The sequence below is a fragment of the Porites lutea genome, chromosome 13, assembly GCF_958299795.1.
Source record: "Porites lutea chromosome 13, jaPorLute2.1, whole genome shotgun sequence".
NCBI lineage: Eukaryota > Metazoa > Cnidaria > Anthozoa > Scleractinia > Poritidae > Porites > Porites lutea.
The window spans coordinates 7,243,666-7,263,666 of NC_133213.1; the positions used below are offsets into that span (position 1 = coordinate 7,243,666).

At 38.0% G+C, this 20,001-nt stretch overlaps 1 protein-coding gene across 2 annotated transcripts; it reads left to right on the top strand.

Annotated features, from left to right (window-relative positions):
* Window positions 1–1,209: 1,209 nt before the first annotated feature.
* On the top strand, window positions 1,210–5,724 carry LOC140923080 (uncharacterized). 2 transcript variants are annotated; one of them, XM_073373143.1, is made up of 5 exons: window positions 1,210–1,335; window positions 1,712–1,846; window positions 2,827–2,928; window positions 3,390–3,618; window positions 5,288–5,724. In XM_073373143.1, the coding sequence occupies exons 1-5, from the start codon at window positions 1,261–1,263 to the stop codon at window positions 5,455–5,457; spliced, it is 711 nt and encodes a 236-aa protein (XP_073229244.1). In that variant the 5' UTR covers window positions 1,210–1,260; the 3' UTR covers window positions 5,458–5,724. The 2 variants fall into 2 exon arrangements, with proteins under 2 accessions (XP_073229244.1, XP_073229245.1); XM_073373144.1 differs by having other exon boundaries at window positions 3,396–3,618.
* Window positions 5,725–20,001: the final 14,277 nt, after the last annotated feature.

Consider the following 20,001-nt stretch of genomic DNA (forward strand, 5'->3'; position numbering starts at 1 on the left):
AAAAATTTCAGCCAATTGCGTTGCCATCATTAAATTCGTCTTTCTGAAAAAAGCGGCAAACAATTTATTTCACCGATATTGTTAAAGGAATGGCTGTTTGAAGGATTTTTTGTTTTTGTTTTGGTCTCAGAAAAAAAAAATGGAAATTTTCTTGAGAAATATTCAATTTGACTAAATTAGATGATATGCAAATTCATAAGCTTGTCTATGTTTCACTTGAAGTTATTCCTTCATCGATTCGTTTTTTTCATGGAAATTTTATCCCAAAACCAAAGAACTGTGGCCAGTTGCGATGAAAAGAATATTTTATTGTTTCAGTATGTTAAACTTAAAACGTATACCCCGTGAAGTTTTCAGGTAAGGCGGGCCGGCTGATCCATTATCTTCAAAACTTAGGTAAGTGTTGCTGACTAATTACGTGTAAAAATGTTATTTCGGTTAAACTTAGTAATATTAAGACATGTATCAGCAGTTTGGAAGTTATAGACTAAAAAGTACAATGAAGTATAGGCATACAGAGAGAAAATTAAGATCCAATTTTTTTCCCAACAGCGGAGTGTACGTAAATTATAACGACATTCAACGTGATCTCGAGATTCTTCTTTTTTGACGGTCCTTTTGTCTGATGAAAAAGAATATCCTTGCCTTTAATACCCGTCTATTTCAATGCTGTAAATCAAGGATTCCATTGCATTACATAATTTGTCAAGTGGCTGCTCAAAGTTGACGTGCTGAAATAAATCGTTTCCATTCCAGTTTCGAAGGCTTTTGAAGTCATGGTTGGTGTTATACGAATGTCAGCTTTCGTATACTTTCGCAGACTTTTAGGATAAAGACAGCGCTCCCAACAACATCATTATAGATAACATATACAAGGACTTTTAATATCTCAGGAAACGACGCCTGTTCACTTTTCTTATAATATTTTCATCAGACTTTCACTAATTTTTTGCAATTATAATTTTTTTACAATATTTATTTTAACAACAATGGCTTTCGCTGTTATAAATTACAAAATAAAACTTGTTGAGCAATGGCTTCCGTCGTTACAAATACCAACAAAATAAAACTTGTTCAGCTAAACCGTACGAAATGTGCTGAAAACAGGAAGTAGAAACAGTGTCCGAAACATTTTCAAGTTTTGTCAACACAATGGCCCGGCTTGCATAAAAGAACCTGCTTTGACCCTAGCCGCATCAATCGGCTGAGGTTCTCTTGAGTTAACTACAAATAAGAAAACCTCGACATTTTAGAATCACGATGGCACGCTTGATGCTGCTACTTTTGCTGATCGCCCAATTGATTCTTGCCTCATACGCGGACAGTGGGCAAAAGGTAAGAAAATATTGCGTTACGTTTTCACCGAGAGACCTTAAGGTGACCTTTCAGTCTCAAAAAACGCCATGGCGTTTACGTTCCCGCTAAACATTTTATCCTGCGGCCTGTTTGGACTGCACTATCGACGCTTAATGACCGAGTTTTTGTCAGCCACGCACATCTAATTGTTATGCCACCAAAGGGTTTATTATAAGGCGAATAAGAGGCTAAGGATCTCATTTTCAAGTTCAGTTTTAGTGCCTTATGTTTTGAATTGAAAAGCAGGGTATCCATTTACACTTTGGCAAAAGAAATGACTCTGACGTATTGGTGGTAAATACTACTGACCAAGGTACTCATTTTAATCAATTTATTATACGTGTGTTTTTCGCAGGCCTATACATTCAAGGTATCCAAAGATATGTACGAGAGTATCAAAGTTGATGCTAACAAGGAATCTGAGACCTTTTCTCTGAGTCTTGCGTCGTCGGGCAAGAAGGAAGGAGACTGTGTCTACGACTTTAACAAGGTCAGTAACTAACATAAACATGAGATCAAACAAGTCAAACTGATCTAAATTTGGAGCTGGTGATTCTTTGTTTTGTCAAAGAACTGAAATCATTTTTTTAATGCGATTGAAATAATTTCTTTCTCTGACTTTTTGGTTTAAAAGCTTGAAAATGTAGGGCTAACAATCCGAAATTAACATTTCACAGTTTTGCGAAAACGTCTCTGAAATGCCCATAAAACACTACTTTTTTCTGTTTCTGACGGAAATATAATCTCTTTTTCGCATCAAAATAAGATTACTGTCGGTGCAGAAACCATTCCAGGACCTTTCTCCAAAACTTTTCAAACGCTCATCAGTGTATGACCAAAACTATAGGGAGTGCTTAAAAGCAAGAGAATAATATATACATTATGCCAAGGCTTAAGGCCAAGCTCGCGTTTATAAATTTATAATTTACTTCAAACAATAAACTTGTAACTACTTGTATTGCAAAGAAATCCACTTGGATTTGAGCCCGCGATCAGTTGAAAGCTGATAACTTATCAGCAGATAAAACATGCAACCTCGATAGGTCGATATCTGAGCCCGCGATACGGTACTGATCAGCGGATACCCTGTTTTTGACAGCTGTCAATTGTTCACCACATGGATGTGCAATATCAGGTCACACGTTCCCACACTAGCCATAAAGTGTGAGATTTCAAATTGGTTGTCCTCTGGCGCGGACGGACGGACGGACAGTCACGTGACTACTCAAACTTTTCGGATGGATAGATAACCAAAGTTACTTAGCTACGGCGCTCCGCTCGGGAGCGCTATAGTGGAACTCCACTACAAAGAAATCTCTTGATTAGCCTATATCCTGTAATAACAGTTTGCTACCAGGGTACTGAACAGCGAAATAAAAAATTGCAGCTTTAAACTATTACTTTAATATTCAATATAATTACTTATTTGTCTATTGATCGTTAATTCGTATTGGCTTGACTTTACTGCAGAACGTGACGATGATTCGATTGCCAGAGGCAAAGGCCTGCTTTTTAAGATACTCCATCGGGAACGTTCCTCGACCTGCTGACTTGCTGAAACAATTACAATTGGTAAGTGTCTGAGGACCTATGACAAACGTCGTTAAAATTAGTGTCTTGCTGAATTACCTCTTGATGCACGATTGTTAAACTAAACTGTAGGTTGCATGATTACTAAAAGCAATATCAAACTGTGAGTTTATTTCCTTCAAGATTCCGTTTCTGTGATATCCGGAATAATCAAGGATTCGGTAAGTGTTATCAGTCTCGGCTTTCGGCTCGGCCGATAACACTTATCTTGACCTAATATAATTGAGTATTCTGGATATCACTACATCCAATAATTGTTCATAATCATGGTTACCAATCACATTGGAGAGATTCGTTGAAGTTATTTATTTATTTATTTAGTCGTTTGTTTATTTATTTCACTGTTATAAGTACATGGAACTTGCTTATCCGTGTAACCTTTTGATAATTGTTCCACTGAAGTTTTTTTTTTTTTTTTTCACGCTGGTTTTCATTACCTGTAGGTGCAGAAAAGTACAGATTCTAAAGTGACCACTACGTCTGAGGAAAATGTCAAGGTTGTTGCCAAACTGAGTGACCGTTCGGACTTGAGCGACGAGATGAAGGATCTATGTGCAAAGCTTCCAATTTACCGAGTCCGAAAGTTGGACGAGAAACAGAATGACGCTGATGAAATGGAAGACAATGTGCAACAGTCCGACGAACTAGATGCACCAGAAAGGGTGGCTAGAGGTAATAAAATGATTAAATGGAAATAACGTTCTTGCAGAAGTTATAACAATCCTTAAAAATCTATAACAGATCGCTTTCAACTGCATGAAACGTTTGGATGGCCTTACAAAAATAATAATATAACAACGAAACATTTGGAATCGTCACTTTCTTGAAAGAACCCTATACCGAAAATATTTTAAATTTACAACAGATCTAATAAAATAAGAAGCATTTATTAATAATTTTTCTATAGTTTTAAGCCCGCCCACCCCTGTTGATCTGGGCAGGGGTAAAACGCATATTAATATGTTGTGAAGTATTTTGAAAGATATTTTTAAGACGGATCTATCTTAACTTTTGAGTTTAGTTTTTGTTTCATTAAGTCTTGTTTTTGTCCACGTACTGTTTTTCTGTTTTGATCTTTTGTTTTTACTTGTATTTGAAGTTATGCTTAGCTCGCGAATTTACTTATTGCCATATTAGGAATGTTACAGGTGGTCATGTTTGTGTTGTTAGAACTGACCCTCGTTATTAGGTACTTATCAGTTGCGGCTGTGCGTAGGCTAGTCTATTCCCTGACAATAGCAAACCTGTTGCAATGTTAGCGATAAGAAATACAATAGAAACTCTTCCGGTCAGCTAACCCAAACACGTCCAGCTTTGGCTATTAAAACCGCTACTATACTTGAACTAGAAGTTAATAGAAAAAAGTAGGAAAAGTAGAGTAGAAGTAGAGTAAGCAGAAGTTGTAAGAAGAATAAGAAGAATAAAGGCCAAGATGTAAATCAGATTCCTGGTACCTCATCGTGTAGCGAGCGAGTTGCTCGAACACACCCCCACAAATATTTGCGTCCATTCAGTTTGGTTGTTCCCAGTTTGGTTGGATTCACCCAGCGACAAGAATACGCTACTTCAATCAACATTTGCTAACTAATAAGTTGCCACTCTTCTTCAATTGATGGCCAGGCCTTACTATATGTTTAAAATTAAACTTACTGGCAAAGGCTGATCGGACAGCTATGGATGGATAATTCGTTTGCCCAATATTCAGGCGAAAAAAAAGCAACCTTGATCAGCTTCACAGTTCTGCCTGTGTGATGTCCTACTAGGCACTGGTAAGCTTTCGACGAACCCAAAATCGTCTTGCACGAGGCCGAAAAGGAGTCGAAAAACCGATAAGTTGTTTTCCACCACCCGACTTTAAACTTGCAACTTCTCTTTTTTAGCCTAAACTCCAGTTTTTGACGTAATTGAAATTAAAAATATACAGTTTTCAATCGTCTAATATACGAATCGGATTAAAAAAAAGAGAAGATTGAGGAAGAGAACGATTCTTAAAAGATGCGGTTTCGGCAGAGGGATTGGTTTGGTAGGGGCGATTCGTGTAGAAAAAAATGCTTTTTCAAAAATATCCGGACCTCAGGTTGACGGGGCCCTAAACAGGTTTTCTTGTGGTTAAAAGTGTGTGGAACACAAAACGTCGAATTAACACTTTGTACCAGAGTATGACCTAATTCAATAAAGTTTTAGTGGTTGTCCTTTAATTACCTATGAGCCACTAACTGTACAACCATGCATCTCAGAAGAATTAAAAAATGGACACGTCTGTCTTTATAACGACTGACTACCCGACCTTGAAGCGGCTTGCCAGCTCTGCATTTAAATAATCTCTAATTTGTACCTATAGGTTTCATCAGGAAATGGGTGTGCAAACGAATCTGTAGGCGTTTCCGCAAATGCATCAGAGTCCCATGGATAAGATGCAGTTGGAGAGGCTGTAAGACTTATTGGCGTCGAAAATGCTGGACCGTAACCATATGCCCGCGTGCCTGCTCCTGGGTTTGGACAACTGGGTAAAGCATGTTTTTACACGATTATCTCAATAAGTGGCCTCGTAAAGTAAAACGTTAAGATATAAAGTTTTAGATACATTTATACCCTGTAGTTATTTGCATACTAGAGACGTTGTCAAGAAGATCATCAGACGACGGTGCTCTGACACGATTTTCAGGATGAGTAGGATGTAAACTGAGAACTTACTGGTTGTAAACAATATCACAGTGACTATAATGTAAGAAGGAATTTTAAATAAAAAATAAAGGTAAATGCCACTTTTTGCATGCATTCACATCTCCGTCTGTTGTTGATTTTTTAGACGTGGTGAAGAGGGGCGTGTTAAAGGGTATTGCCTTGCGCCCCTTTCATTGATATAAAACTGGATAATGTATAACCAGTGTTTTTTCTTTTATGGTGTTATAAGGTAAGGGTTATAACCTTTCCTCATGAACTGGCCTCTACAGCTGGGCAAAAATTATGACAGAAAATTTCCTTTGTCGTATTATATTTGAGAGACCTTATGCTTCGAGAAAGAGAAAGAGTTCGAGTACGAGATTTGACAGAAGGTGAAAACTTTTAAGCATTTTCTCAACACATAGACAATCCGAAAACCTTCATTGTTTTTTTTTTGATTCACCAGAAAAGTCAGCACTTTTAAGGCGAATTGAAGGAGGTTAAGCAAAATAATAAAAATTCTTACATTTAAATAACTTGTTTCCACCACGAACCACATTCTCGCTAAAACTGGAAGTAGAATGAGGACGGTTATCACGTTTTCTGTTTACAGGGGCACCAATAGAGAATATAGTTCAAAACCACTTAAAAATAGCATTGTTGAACGTATTTTAGTATTTAAACGGTAGATGTAGGCATATTTCTATCCCCTAAAAATTTTCGTCTCTTCGGATTTCCTATCTGAAAGTCTAGTGATCGGAAAATTATAGGGATCAAAACTTACCTTTTCAAAAATTTCAGCCAGAAAAAAGGATCCCGAAAATTCTAGGTGACCTTTTTTTTAGGGTAAAAATCTGTTAAAAATGGGCAATTATACCATTTTGGGGGGGTTCGAAAAACCTAGGAGAGGCAGGCAAGCAAGAAATATAAGAGCAAATATTCCGAAAATTCTAGATCTCAAATCGTCTTCCGAACATATATTTTCAAAAAATTGTCGTTGGGTGCCCCTGTCTTTAAGCAAAGGCGTTTTTGAACGACGCACTTCAACCGGAAGTGAGGACTTTTTCCTTTTAATATGGGATCAATTTAGGTGGCTGGGAAACTGCCCACCTACCCCTCCCCTAAGCTAACATTACCTACTTCTCGCTTAGAACAAAATGATGGCTCAGGGAAGGGGTAGGTGGGCAGTTTTTAATATGCCTGGACGCTATAAAATTCGCATTGCATAGTTTCTTTAAGGTCAAGTAATACGAGCAACATTTTCGCACAACTTATCTCGCAACATTGTTGCGTTGCAAGTTGAAAAGCGCTGTTGCCCGTATTACCATCGACGCTCTCAACTTGTCACGCAATAAATTTCGATGTTGCAAGTTGCGGCTCTTAAAGAAAATCATGCGTTATGATTGGTCAACAATGTGTTTTTGTGTCAGCAAACAAAATGGCTTGATGACCTTCTGTGTTTTCTTTTTGTACTTCCTTTGTCAATGCAGTTCTAAGGCTATGTAGTTGTTTTTTACGACCGTCAAGTGGAATGTTAAGATATTACGCGCGCTCTGATTGGCCGAGAGGGGTGTTTGCATGAGAGTATGTAAACATGGTTGTGACGTCAAGATGCTTTGCTTTTCGCGCGCTAATCACACAAGCACAAATTTGAAAAAGTTATTGAGTTCAAAATTCGACAAGTTTACTTTATTTACCCATTCCTTCGTCGGCTGAAACTTGGAACATCTTTAGAAACAAACAGTGTCAATTTTGTTTTTGCAAAAAGTAGAACTCAGGTCTACTTTGCGCAACATATTGCCACAACTTGCAACATCGAAATTTGTTGCGTGACAAGTTGAGAGCGAGGGTGGTAATACGGGCAACAACGCTTTTCAACTTGCAACGCAACAATGTTGCGCAACAAGTTGTGCGAAAATGTTGCCCGTATTACTTGACCTTTACACTTGAAGGGACGATTTAACTTAAAATGAAAGTCCACTTCCGGTTGGCGTGCGTCGTTCAAAAACGCCTTTGTTTAAGTTCTCTAATGACGCTGGTTCACGCGCGTCAAATACCTTCATTGTCTTGGGAAAATCTCGCCCTCGTAGTCGTCCTTGTCTTAGAGTCTATTAAAAGGTCTCTAGTATAGCCCGCGGGACGGCCCGCGGACAGACCAATCGTGACTTCGTCACTCTCTCGGTCACTTCCCTTTCTTTACAGCTACGTCGAAGTCAGTTTCCCAAAACAATTTTGATTTCTTCGCTCTCCTCCGTTTAAGAACAATGGGGTAAGAGCATGTTGCACATTATCATTTATGCAACTTCTTCTTCAAAGAAAATCTATTGTATTATTTTCCTGACCTGACGGCTCCGCAAGAGGAAAGGAATAGAAAAAAAAAAAACTTTCAACAAAGTGTACAGCTAGTCCATTCTCGATAACTCGAATCCTCTCCAATTCAAGCCTCGCATTAATTCGAACGATGTAGAATTGATTTCCTTTTCTGAATTTCTAGCCCCCCACGCACACGTTCTTATTCTTGGTTTGCAGTCATGTGACAAGGTGGTCACCTTGGCGATTAATAGAATTTTTTTAGTTCTCAGGGGAGAAGGACACTTTTCTTCTTGACCACATTAGGCGCCGAGGCGTCACGTGCAAACCAGCAACAGGCCGTGGGTTCGATTCCCAGGGTTGGACCATTACTCAGGGTCATAAAAGAACTGAGAAATCCACTTATGTCCAGAAATGCACGCAACGGCAAAAAAGCCAATCTTGCAAAAATTCGACGGTGGGTTGGTGAAAATTCAAATGAAATGCGCCCAGTTGCTTCAATGATTGGCGAAAAGGTTAAATTTGATAAAAATGGCAAATCTGGCGGAAACGACGCATTTGGCGCAAACGTTTGCCAGAGCGTTGGCGAAAATTCAGTTGTTAAAATTACACGTTGATCATTATTTTTTCTGTTATTTGAATTTTCTACATGGATATGAAATTTCGCGTGTTTAAATTTCACAGGGATTTTTATTCGCAGGCGTCTAATTTCGCGCATGAGGTGAAAGAGTATGGGTACTTGACATTTGCATAAGAAAACCAGAAATTCGGATCCGGGATAGTACGCGCCATTCCGTTTGAAAAGCTTCAGAAAATATGGACTGTGATTTAAAGCGATGCAATTTTTCTACACTCTTTAGGGCCTGTTTACATGAAGGTGGGTGACCTCAGGTAAACGTGATCACATCAAACTGAGATATTATATGGACAGGCCGGTTACCCCACTTAGACGGGTTACCTCACCTACCTGGGGTCTTCCACCTTCATGTAAACAGGCCCTGTCTATAGAGAGTTTTTACTCACGTGGCCAGAATCTATGCAAATTTATTGAAACAAAAGAAAGCGTTTGCATAAGAAAAGAGTTCAATTCCCAAAGGATTTGATTGGGACACCAACATGGCCGCCGTTTTATTGTTTTAGGACACCGTAACGTCATTTGAAAACACTCTATTCAGCTGATCTGGATGTACTTTGTAGCTAGTCGTTCTCCCACCACGTCAAATTTTATAGTTTTATTTTTGTGCATAAGATTTTCACTCAGGTGGTTTGCGTAAATAGTAGGCACCCTGTAACTCCATAGCTTTCAAAGTGCATTTGATGGATAACTTTATTCTTGCATGAACCATCACTACCATTCTTGTCTGGACTGCGTAGCGCTATTAAGAACTTATTTCCTGGTATATTCACGTTAAATAAATTCAACAGCACCTTGCAGCACTTGCAAGTTTTCTTTAAATCAGTCAAGAATTCATTTGTTATGAAGTCGTTGCACCCATTTTGGAAAACCCGTACTTTTTCGGGCTTGGGGGAATAAAACAAATTAAAGAAATGTATCATCCATTAATGAGCCTCAAGATGATTTCTTTTGTTTTACTCCCCCAAGCCTCGCTGCCAAGTATGAATTTTAATATATCGGAATTGGTCTATTTTAGCGATTTCTATCCGGCGCATACAAATGAGCGCAAAAAAGTCACCTTCCTGCCCTGTTCACAATACTTATAGCGAATGCTGCTGACCTCGTTTATTTTGTCTTGTCAATGGGAAGTTTGGTGACCACGTGACCGTACGTTAGACCGCCCGTCCGTCCGCAGCACAGGCATACCAATGTAAAATAAGTTAATCAACAGGTATGGCAACCCAAATGCAACTCTAGGTTATTTTGGCCTGAAATCGCATAGCCAGCCACGTCTTGTGAAGCAGAGACAACTTAAGAGTCAATAAAGACGAAAGCGGAAATTGTTTCTGCAACCCTGTTATCAAAGTATTAAGCTTAAATTAATTGTCATGCCCACAAATTTGGAATATGGAGAGAGACAAAAAAAAAAAAAAAGAGAAATACAGAGAAAAGGAGAAAGTAGGCGGCAGGCCAGCGAAGCTCAACGGGGAAAAGAGCGACAGAGAGCTAGAGCGAGAGATAAAAAAAAAACAAAGGAGACATTTTTTGTTGGAAAAACAACATGAAAATTTTGCAGTGACGATGAGAAAATGAGAAATGCTAGCCACCACTAAGGTGAAAATGAGCGCTTGTGAAAAAAAAAAACAAAACAACAACAACACCTACGACATTCCCTCCATAAAACGTGTAGCTAGGAATTTTTTGAAATTTTCACTTCACATTGTAGTCGTGCAAAACAACGGCTGCGCGTGCAAATTAAGTTGCTTTTTCACTAATTAGACCTATTATTGTTTTTTCACCGTAAGGTTCTCGTTGCGTTCGCCGCTTAGCATAACATGATTTTATATTTTGTTTGAGCAAACTATAAATATTATCGAGTGCTTCGCTTTTAGCCCTGGCTAAATCTATATATTAGATATGAAATAAATCTTATCCGGAAAATGTACACCGCTAATTTATCGATTCTGTACAGCAATAAAGAAAAAACTGGCCGGATACTGGGCACGTAACATCAATACTTAGTGAATGTTTCTGGTCTCCGTTATTCCAAACAAATCAAATTTCAAGAAGAATTGATAAATTTTGTGAGAACCTGTCTTCTTTAAATATCTTCACTATAAATATAAAACAGTTTCTTTGAAAATATCACATATTACCAACCCATTTCGGAACAGCAGTAGTTTTGCTGCACAGTAAACAGCGTAAATATTAGCCATGGAAAGTTTACTCACCTGAACAGAACGGCACCTTCTGCAACTGTTTTGCAAGCTGTAAACTCGCAAAAACTTTCATCTTAAAGCTGAAATGTTCAGCTTTCATGCGAAATACTCCGTTTACCGAGAACTGAAAAGGGCGCCTCAAAAATTGAGTTTTTGTTTTAAGTGGCCGCATTTTGGTGCCGGCCGGATATTGGGCAACATACAGTATTCAAGTTTTATGGGTATGAGTATGGTGATCATGAGCTTGGCACTCTAAACACTACCCCCACCCTCCCCCTGAAAAATCAGGTGTCATACACTCCTACCCCTCCCCCCCCTTCCCCATAACGACCACCTCTCCATAAAGGCCACTTTGTTCTGTCCCCAAGGTGGCCATTGTGGAGAGGTTCATCCGCTGTAAGTGGAATATGCCCGTCCAAGTGATTGTGATCCTGATGTTATCGGTCCTCTGTCAGTTAAGCTGTGATGTTATTGGCTAAGAAGAAAAAAAAAATTGACCCCGGCTCCGATCCCGACCCCTAGTCCGCGTTTTACTAACAACCGAGTCTGAGAATCAGTTACGGAACCTTTATATTCAAATTCCCCACTGTACGGAGCAAAACTCCAGTCAAATGCCCGGGGGTGGGGGAGGTGGGGAAGAAGTTGTCAACAGCGATCATTTCTCCCGGAGTTTGATAACTTGCAAATTTTTGTTTGCTTCCTAAGCATCCTATTATACGCAGATGAAATTTTCTATCACGATCACCTAGATTTATACTGGAATACATTTAAGTAAATCAAAATGGCGGATCCAAGAGGGCAGATGGTTTCAGATTTACGTAATAAATGACGTCATCATGACATCATAGCTAATTTTGAAGATCATTAATGATCTAGCTAACTTCTTGATATTATCAGACACCTCAATTTTTAAATGTATTTTCGCTTTATAGCCACTTTGAGAGAAATTTGAATTTTGCCAATAAATTCAATAATATGACGTTTTAATGACATCAAATTACTTCATGGTGTCAATCAAGTTATGCCTAGATGTTGGAAATGATGAGTAAATTACTCTGTGTGATTTGGATGCTCGTATCATGGGCGGTTTTGAAGTCATAAGGAGGGCCTCCGAAGCCCCTCCCCCTGCCCCCCTGTCCCTCCCTCATCCCGGTTGCATAAAGCAAAAAAAAAAAAGAACAGACCCGGTTTGAATAGGGCTAAGATGCGACGACCACAGACGACGACGACGGATAAAAATGCTACTGCACATAATCAGTACCACGTGACTGTTTGTCACGAAAGGCTGTCCCAAGGACGGGGAGCAGTACTAAATACGACGAAGGAGTGTTTTTGCAAGTGTACTTTCGTATCAACCCTAATTTGTGCCCAGCTGTAGAGGCTAGCTCACTTAGGAAAGGGAATAACCCCTACCTTACGGTCATACAATGTATACTATCCAGTTTCAGATCAATGAAAGGGGCGCCAGGAAATACCCTTGGCACGTCCCTCTTTAACACGCGTTAATAACACACTGAGGCCTTTATGCATGCATGAAGTGGCATTTCCCTTTATTTTTATTCCAAAAGTCCCCTTAAATTATAGTGCTATTATTTAAGACCCCGTGAGTCCTCTTACATCTTGAAAGTCGTTTCGAGTACCGTAAGCCAAAAGATCTTCTTGATAATATTTGCCGAGGCAAATACCTTAGCCTAACTGTCCACAGGGCATAAATTTTTCTGAACCTTAATTAATATATTTACGTTTCACTCTACGCGGCCACTTGTTGAGATAAATGTGTAAGAGCATGCTTTAGCCAGCTTTGACCATAACATATGTGCAGGCCAACGGGCATACGGTCTTTACGATCCAGCAATTTCGGTGCCAAGAAGTTTTACAGCCTCTCCAACTGCAGCTAACCTTTGGGACATTGACGCATTTGGGCACGTCTCTACAAACTCGTTTGCACACCCTTTTCCTTACGTAACCTATAGGTACAAATGGTAGGGGAGTTATACACTTTTTCAGGTTATTTAAATGCAAACCTAACAAAGGGCTTTGAGGTAGGGTAGTAGTTTTTAGACTTTAGACGTGTGAATTTTTATCTCTACTGAGGTGCGTGGTTCTTTTACAGTAAGTATAGTCATTGCAATGTTTACTGATAGATAAAGGGTAACCCAAACTGTATTGAAGTAAATTATACCCTGGTACATAGAGTTGATACGACTTTTGAAAACACATTTTTTTTTTACACGAATCGGCCACACGAAACCAGTGAATCCCCTCGTCGAAACCGCATCTATTAAAAATCGCAATCTTTTTTAATCCGATTTGTATATTAGACGATCAGAAACCAGATATTTTCGAATTCAAACTAAATTTTTGTTTTTTCAAATTCAAAGTGGTAGACAACAATTTGTTTTTCAACTCGTTGTCTGCATCGTGACAGCCGATTTTGGATTTGTTCAGAGCCAATTTTGGGTTCGTTCAGGGTTTATAAGTGCCTGATGGAACAATTATCTATAGGCAGAACTGTAACATCCTTGTAATGTAAGCACCAATCAAGGTTATTTTTGCCTAACCGGAGAAATATTGGGCAAATGATTTGTATTTATAAATGTCCGATCAGCCTTGCCTAGTAATTGTAAACATAAAGGCAGGCCTGGCCATCGAAGAAGAGTGGGGAAAAAATTGGTAGTTAGCAAATGTAAATTGTAGTAGCGTTTTCTTGTGGATGGGTGAATCCAAACCTGAAACAGCAACACAGAGAATTCGTGCGGACGCAAATATAACAGCAGCATGGGGCAGGATGCGGTTTCGGCCTTCCTGGAATATGGGTGTGGACGGCGCCATTGTTTGAAATTAAAAACACAAAGCTTAGACTGATAAAAACTATGGATTTTTTTTTCAGGTTTCTTTTTTGTTAAATCTGGTTTAAATTAAACGGGTTTCTTGGTATAAAAGGGTCTTCATACAAAAAGAAGATATGATGCCTTTGGTTCTCTCTTAGTTATACATTTGCAGGGCCTACAAATGTTGCCTTTTAGTTGATCAATCCTTTCACCAGTTAAAACATGAGACAATTGTATAATTGTTATAGCTTCTACAACCTTACCTTTAACCCCTTCTTTTACTACATCTACTAAATCGTTTGCACCCATTATTGGATCTTCCATCTGATCAGCGTCATTCTGTTTCTCATTTATCTTCCGGATTCGGTAAATTGGCAACTCTGCACACAGATCCTTCATCTCGTCACTCAAGCCCGAACGGTCACTCAGCTTACCAACAGCCTTGAAATTCTCCTCTGACTCAGTGGTCGCTTTAGAATCTGCACTCCTCTGCATCTGTGAGTTGTGTAAACCAGAGTGAAAAAATTAATGAATAATTTCGAGTGGAATTATCAATAGGTTGCCAGGGTCAGCAAAATTCCAGGTAGAACTTAGAATGAATAAATAAAGAAATTAGTAACTGAAATAAATAAATAAACAAATACTTTAAACAAATCTCTCCAGTGTAATTAGCTAGTGGTAACCTGATTTAGTAATTACTAAAAGGACAGAACGTGTAACTGGATGGTAAAAAAAGACATCATGCAGTAACTCTTAAAAACTAATGATAGCGCTGACATTTAACGAGATTGGACTCAAATGGGTTCTTTTATCTTAATTGTGGCCAAAAACCGATTGGGTGGATCTTGTCTCCTTAGATATATATAAAAAAGACATTAAAACTTAAAGTGTGTTCTTCTCTTTGCACTGTCATTTTCGTTAAGTTATGATTAACTGTTGAGGAAGTTCGTGTTATTAAATTCTCTCTGTAATCAGCTGGTGTTATAATCAGACGAATCGGATACTCCTTAAATGGCCCGCCTGATTTTGCTTAATCATTCGTATCGCGTATGATTACAGGCCTAATTGGCCTCAATTAAGTCCTTTTTTTCCGATATTGATTGCTGCATGTATTATAGGAACTTAAGTTAAAAACTCGTACATTAAAAATTAGCCTGACGCTAATTTAAACGTCGTTTGTTTTAGATCATCAGACACGTACCAACTGAAGTAGTTTCAGCAAGTCAGCAGGTCGAGGAACGTTTCCGATGGAGTATCTTAAAAAGCAGCCGTTTGCTTCTGGCAATCGAATCATCGTCAAGTTCTGCAGTAAAGTTAAGCCAATACAAAGCAAGGATCAATAGATACAAAAGGTTAGTGAAGAAAGAAATAAAAAATAAATAAAAAATAAATAAATAAAAAGAACGTGATTGTCTAATAGGTAATTTTATCAAAGTTACCTTTTTAGTTTATCATTTTGAATCAAACCAACTGAACAAAAGTGAGAGTCCCAGATTAGGCTTCTAATTTTTCTTTGCTTGCTTAGTGCCGTGGTCAACTATATCTCTTTCGGCGTCGACTTATTTTATGAAAACTCCAATCGTAACTTATAATTATTATACAGGCTAATCGATAAGAAATCAAGAGGCTCTTTTATATCATCTTGTATATAGTTTTGGTCCTCTTGCTTTATGTTCTGTCAGAAACAAGAGAGGATAAAGGGGACAGAGAAGGCATCCCCCATACGCACCCTATTCCATAGGTAATCCTTCTCGAGTTATTTTTAGAATCGGGATAAAGTTACCTCGCGCGCTACGTGGATCTGTGGATCCTTGGGATCTGTGGTCTTAAAAATAAGTCGAGACGAACTACCCATGGAATAGGGTGTGTATGGGGTATGCCTTCTCTTTCCCCTTTATCTTCTCTTGGTCAGAAACCATAGAAAAATGGCGTTTTATGTCCATTTCAGAGACGTCGTTTCCGAAAAACTGCACAGTGATAATTTCGCATTTCATATCCGCCTTTTATCTTAACGTTATAAAGACCGAAAGTCAGAGAAACTAAGGTTTGACTAGATCGCATTAGAAATAATTTCAAGTTTTAAACAGAAATAGAAAAAAAGAAGACTCCAGATTTAGATTAAATTCAGTTGATTGGTTTGACCTTTTATGTTGCTTACTGACCTTGTTGAAGTCGTAGACATAGTCTCCTTCCTTCTTGCCCGACGAAGCTTGACGCAAAGAGAAAGTCTCTGAGTTCTTGTTAGCATCGACTTTGATGCTTTCGTACTTATCTTTGGATAACTTGAATGTATATGCCTACGAATACACATGTAAATAAGAAGTGGTACCACATTTTTTTATTAATGTATTTAAAAACTGACTATAGACAAATGAGTAACTTCGCTATATATATTATTATGTAAATGGGCATATAAATACGGGTCTCTTTAGTCAGGACACGTGAATGAGATTCTTACCTTTTTATTCAATAAGCCCTAGGCATAATAATGCGTGGCTGTCAGACACTTGTTCTTTAGCGATCACATCACGGCATCGGACAATTGTGTAACCCGCTAAAAATCTCGTTCACGCGGAACCGTTCAAAATTTTCGCTCTGTTCACATAAAAATGACAAACCGGATCGAATTCTAATTTCTACGATGGTTGTACCATCCGCCTGGCGTCTCCCAGCTGAATAACCACTCATCCATGCAACCACGCCTTTGCCGTACAAGAATTTCAACGGCCATGGTGTTCACACCACGCCAGTCAAATTTTCGACCTCGATCTGTGACCTCCGTGTGAAAGAAGCGTAAGCATCGATAGCCCATAATACACCATAGAATAAAATATTAAGCGCGAAAATCAACGGCACCACATTCAACTTTGGGAGAGTTAAAGTAAAAACTGTCTTGGTGAAAACGCAATATTTTAAACTGAATTACCCTTTGTCCACTTTCAGCTTTAGAGGTAAGAATCAAAGGGGCGATCACCAAAAGTAACAGCATCAATCGAGCCATCGTGATAATAATAAAATGTCGACTCTTTCTTATTTTGATTCCTCAAGAGATCCTCAGTCGAATGATGCAGCTAGAGTGCAGAGCAGCTTCTTTTATGCAAGCCTGGCCATTGTGTAGACAAAACTTGAAAATTTTTCGGACACTGCTTCTACTTCCTGGTGTAAGCATATTTCGTATGTTTCAGCTCAACAAGTTTTATTTCGTATTTAAAACAGCGGAAGCCATTATTATAAAAATATAAAAATATTATTAAAAATAGCGAGCGGGCGTCGTTTTCTGAGATATTAAACAACATGTAAGCGTCCTAAACCTCTATAAAAATCTTGCTAGGAGCTTCGTCTTTATCTTACAAACAGGAGAAGGAGTACCCTGACCAAAGCTGACTTCCGCATAACACTAAATTAGAACCCCGCCACTAGCCTATTTCAGCACGTCAACTTTGAGCAGAAACTTGACAAATAATGAAATTGATTTCTTGCACAATTTGAGGATTGAAATAAACGGGGGATAACCAGACGGTATTATTCTCTCCTGTGAAATTTTCCTTATGTTGGTGTCGAGTTGTGCGCGAATTCTGACTCTTACGCGAAACGAGATTTTAGGGGGTATCACTATATCATCACCGAAGATTTTGCATTAATTTGTCTTGACTATTTTCTTTGATACTCTCTATTTTGTTTAAAACTGTTATTCCAAGTTTCTTTGTGGCTAGTAACTGAATTGCTATTAATATGTACACAAAAGTAAGAATATTCAGGAGACAAAAAAGATTTTTTCAAAATGTTATTGACTCTCGAGATCACATTGAATCAATGTGCCTTTCCTAGTATTTGCGATCACATTTTGCATTTTAACAATATTGATTTAATGTTTTTCCTTTCCATGCTTTTAATACCTTTACTTTTTGTACCCGGGATGGCTGAAATTCTGCCATTTGAGGCAATTATTTTCTATCCACTTAATCAAAGCTTATAGTAAGTAGCACTTAGAACTATTCTCAAGGCTCCCTCACTGATCTTGCTAGAGCTTAAAAGAGCGGACTTTTCTTCATTTGTGACGTGATCCTGCACAAAAAAAAAAACAACAGCTTTATACCATTACAAGGAAGTTAAAACGCTCATGCAAGATATTATGCAACCATCGTATAACACAATTCGCTCTGGACCGGCGCTCGCGCTCAAAACGTAACCAGTCACCATCATGGTGGCTAAATCGGTGACAACCATAAGCAAAAAGGCCAAATCTTGGTGTATAACTTCCGACCAAGCTAAAACAGTCGAAACCCCATCATTAAAAGACAGAGGGACCAGTTCGCGTCAACATCGATCGACTATCAATATGATTTTAGTAGAAAGAGTTATTAAACCCCGCGACTAACAGTAAGAACCTAATATATTTTAAGAACCTGTTAGGTTACAACTTGCCAGTTAGGCCCCCTCTATACAAGAACCTGTTAAGGCTAAAATTTGAAACAGGTTCTTATTTTCTAAAACCTGTGAAAAAATTCTGTACACTTGGGCAAATAAGATAAGTCAACATTCAGAATCCTCTTTGGAGACATAGATTCCTCATCAATCCAACTGCATTATAATGGTATGCAGATTTATATGTTGAGGAATATTGTTTTTTTTTTGTTTTTTTTTCAGAAAATAAGAACCTATTTAAAAACCTACACAGGCTAAAACTTGTGCCAACTACCATTTATATAAGAGCCTGTTTAGGCTAAATTGGAAAAATCCAAGTTCTTAAGTCGCGGTTTTTTTAATAAACCCCTTCATTCCTTATTATCGATCATTGTTGTAACGCCCAACTAGCTGCTGTCTTAATGCTAACACGGAGTTACAAGACTTTTAAGCGCAGTTAGTGGCCAGACGTACCTAGTAAGTACTCTTTGAAAGATCATGAAATGTGCCGGTTTCCTCCTCCCAATACTCGAAATATTCACGGAATTTACGTTTAGTTCGGAACTTACTGAGACAGCAAACATTAATTCAGCCGCAATTGGCCACCTTTTGGAATGAAATTTCCGTGAACAAAAGAGTCCATGAATAACTTCAGATGAAGAAACCGGCGCAAACTTATTAATTTGCATTTAACTTAGACGAATTGAATATTTCTAATGAGAATTTCCATTTTTTTTTCCTGCGATCATTCATAAGAAGTATTTCAAAAAACATTTTGATGTAGTGAGCCTTATCTTTAACAAAATTGGTGAACTAAATGGTTGAGCAATATCTACTCTTTCTCCTAGAAAAAAAAGTAATAAAGACGAATTTCCTGAGAGCTGCGTGATTGCCTAAAGTTTATTCCCCACGCTTGCTCTTACATAAGGAAGTTGGAGAAGAATTACACTTCGGGTATATTTGCTTACCAAACACAAGTTGTACATTATTATCACATAACTGTTTCCGTTTCAGATACAAATCAAACAGAAACTTAATCAGATTTCTTCCTCGCCCCAAGAATAAATTATACAAGCTGAGATTTCAGGACGTAAGCATCGTGTTGAAAAAGATAGAAGAAAATATATGAAAGAGTTATTCGCGGTTATATTTTCAATAATCCTCCATGAATTCAGTACTGGGCAGGGTTCGTCGATGATAAGGATAGGCCATTGTATGCCATGAAATGTCCATTTGCCTTGCTACAGCTTTGATTTGGCAAATAAAGGTTTGGAGGTACAGTTTTGTTGATCAGGGACAATATATTATTCTTTTAAGGAAAAAATAAAACATCAAATAACTTATAAAACAAATGAACGACTTGAGCGCGAATTGAACTGCGCGCGAGAATTCTAGAAGAAAACATTTGAGCACAGCCGATGAAAACAGTTATTTCGACGCTCATTCTTTTGTCCTTATAAACGCTTGGATGGATAAATCTTATTTTCACTCAGGTGTTAAAATTTGCTTGCTTATAGTAATGTTTTATTCACCCGCACTTTTTTTTAAGTCCACGCCACGTTTAGGTTTTTTTTTACCAGATAAGTAAAATATATTAAGTTATTTCATTTCTACGTTCCACTTACAACATTAAAAAAAAATAGCGATTAAAGTTGGATAATTTTGGCATTAGTTTTAGTTACTAAACTGAGATAAACATGAAATATAGTGAGTACTGAAATCTTCGTTTTAGAACAGGGAAGTGATTGTCGCCTTTGAAAAGATTTTATTTACTTTGCGGTTGAAACAATTAGGTTGTACCGAAATATCTGATATTTTTTGCTTTAAAGAATCAGGTGAACGAAAATTAAAATTTTCGTTCACCTGATTCTTAATTGTTAAATAATCCGTACATCATTTCATGGCAATAAAAAAGACGTATTTGCCACTACTAGTTCATTGCATGCTATTTTAACGAAAAGGCTGCAAAAAACTTTTCTAACTTTTCTAGTTTCCTTCCTCCTATGTAAAT

What these genes read in the sequence shown, in the direction of transcription:
- LOC140923080 (XM_073373143.1), top strand. Translation starts at nt 1,261, where the DNA reads ATGGCACGCTTGATGCTGCTACTTTTGCTGATCGCCCAATTGATTCTT. An exon ending in ACGCGGACAGTGGGCAAAAG is followed by an intron (nt 1,336 to 1,711) that starts GTAAGAAAATAT and finishes TGTTTTTCGCAG; the next exon opens with GCCTATACATTCAAGGTATC. An exon ending in TGCTGAAACAATTACAATTG is followed by an intron (nt 2,929 to 3,389) that starts GTAAGTGTCTGA and finishes CATTACCTGTAG; the next exon opens with GTGCAGAAAAGTACAGATTC.